This window comes from Penaeus monodon, chromosome 14, assembly GCF_015228065.2.
Source record: "Penaeus monodon isolate SGIC_2016 chromosome 14, NSTDA_Pmon_1, whole genome shotgun sequence".
NCBI lineage: Eukaryota > Metazoa > Arthropoda > Malacostraca > Decapoda > Penaeidae > Penaeus > Penaeus monodon.
The window spans coordinates 22517835-22520334 of record NC_051399.1 but is presented as its reverse complement, the minus strand read 5'-3'; the positions used below and the strand labels follow the sequence as shown (position 1 = coordinate 22520334).

Here is a 2500-nt window from a genome sequence, read left to right as displayed (position 1 = left end):
CTTCGCTTTGTGGTGTCATGTATATCGACAGAATTTTTGTCCCGGTTTTGTATGGAATGAACGGGAAATAGGAAACTACGTATGAATTGTTTTGATGTACTGACCAATGAGTCTACACTTTTTTCGAATAACGACGAAAAGTCCCCACATCCCGCACAGGAAGAAATCGAAACGATTGAATTTAATGTGTAGGTTTCCTTGTATGCAAAGCGAAGATATCGTTGCTCTCAGATTTCCTGGATTTTACTATGGGATCGGGAATACACATATATCTGCGCATGATTTAGACTGATATTTTTTTGTTTGATGAATTGGAACTCAGAATAAAAATCTTGGCATGCCACTGACAGAATAGCAGTTGTGTCGAATGTTTGAACTGTTCAGCGCAATATTGCTAGATGGGATTGGAACTGAAGTGACATTTAGGAGCCGGTGTCGAAGGATGAATTTTTAATTTGACATGTATTCGTCTCGCTTTCATGGAATTATTCTTGTTTTATGATTTACATGTATAATACTTGTATGATCACTATGTGGATGACAGTAAGATTATTCCAATACCGTAAATCTATGTAGGAAGAGCAATATAGAAAATTGAATGTCCATAAAGCAAGGATTTTGAGAGGACAGGAAGGATTTTGTAGAATGTTAGCACTTTATGATGGTCGTTTCTGGAGTCGCGCCGTCCTGCCTCAGTTTGTCAGTCTTCTACTTGCCACTTTTCGTATTCTAACGTAAATGAAACAAATCCACGTTGAGTTTATACTTTTTTATCTACTGCAGAGAAATTAATTTTACTATGATGATTTTAACGCCCAAGTCCAAGTTTAGGATATACCGTATGACAACAGGAGGTGCGTCAGTTTCTCTGGAGAGCTGAAAAATACTCTCTAAGGACCACCGCTCACCCGGTTCTTTGAAAGACAATTTTTTTCTCAAATCTCACATGGAGAATGAAAATTAGAATATTATTTCCCCCCCGTTTCTGTGTACAAAGTGACTCTTGAGACCAGGCGTAGTGCTAGTGCTCTCATCCATTAAAATAGTAATTTAGACGTGCGTTATATCTAACGACATTATCTTTTGCATTCCGCATAACGATGTAAATATTCTCCCTAGGCGTGTATGATGGGCGCAACGGCTGGTTGGCCACAAGATAGTCCCCCTAACGATTCACACTCTTCCGGCCCAGCGACCGCAGTGGGAAGCGTCCCAATAAGCCTCGATCAGTAGTGGCCCACTGGAGCGGCCCACTAAAGCGGCCCTCAGTTGCGGCCCACTGACCCGACTAACCTCCGCTCTCCTCACCCGCGCCGCATGCAACAAGTAAGTACATTAGATACGGTGGACCATTTTTGTCTCATTTGAATGAATTTGTTTTCAGAATTTCCATAATCACCTGAATATTCAATTTGGGGCGAGGGAAAGTTTTGACTCGTTTTGTAATTATGACCGAAACGGAGAGTGATACAAACAAACTTTTTCCATAATGTTATCTCAGAATGTAATAATTTATCACCAATGATTTTACACTTCTAGTAACGATGGTCTAACATGAGACATAGGGTTAATGGCCATCATTATATTGAATATGTATTTTGGATTTTCATAAACTCATTGCGGTAGGGGTATATTTTTTTTCTAATTTGCATCTTGGTCATGGAAGTAGTATCCTCGAGACTCTTTATGTGCTAAACATCTGTTGCTTCATTCGTGTGAAAACATGTGTGGGAACACCTGTTGCCACGAGGATTCTTAAAAAGGAGCTACAATTAAAGCCTAGTCTTTTAGACGTTTTGAATTTGAAGGTCAGTTTTCACACCGAACAAACGCAAAGTAAGAGCAATGTTACAAATGAAGTTTAAAAAATCAGTCGAAAGGAATACCGTAGAGCTTAAATCACAATATATGCAATGATTCAACTTCTTACTATTCATAAGTAGCGGGCAGTTAGTTCATTCTTCCATGGTATTTAGTGTTTCATTATTTTACTGCTTCTATTCAATTCGCTGCTGGAATTAGGTTTAAAATATTACCTCTGTTATTTTCCTAGTGGCCACAGATGCGCAGCGGCGGCAGTTATGTCCGCGGCTGCTGGACTACATGGTGGTGGTCGGGGCGCGCACTCCCGGTAGGGCCGCCCCCGTGCAGCCCCCTGAATTGCTCCGGAGGTATCCACCAGATGACCACAAGGTGCGGCACTTGCTCGATTATGAGCCATGCTTATGCTATTTCAACATCTTTCGCAACACTATAATGGAAGTATGCTTTGATATTCTGCGTTTGGTTGTGATGGCATGAAATAAAAGAACACCTCAAGCGTTATTTCATTTCGCCGTAGGACTTCCCCTTGCCACTGGACGTGATATACTTCTGCCAACCTGAAGGATGCATTTCTGTCGGACCCAGGAAACGTCCTTGAGGAGGCTTCGTCTTTCTGTCTTCACCCTCACCGACAAGGACTCTGGTGAGTATAAATGTGAGGTTAATATTTCCGCTT

General features: G+C 41.2%; 1 protein-coding gene across 1 annotated transcript in view; it reads left to right on the top strand.

The window, feature by feature from the left end:
* Positions 1-2500, top strand: part of LOC119580982 (MAP kinase-activating death domain protein-like) — a gene marked incomplete in the record, with an annotated part of 140322 nt that overhangs the window by 4253 nt on the left and 133569 nt on the right. The window contains 4 exon segments of the mRNA XM_037929233.1: positions 1120-1326; positions 2054-2193; positions 2342-2411; positions 2414-2467. Of these exon segments, the coding sequence (XP_037785161.1) occupies position 1326; positions 2054-2193; positions 2342-2411; positions 2414-2467 (265 nt within the window).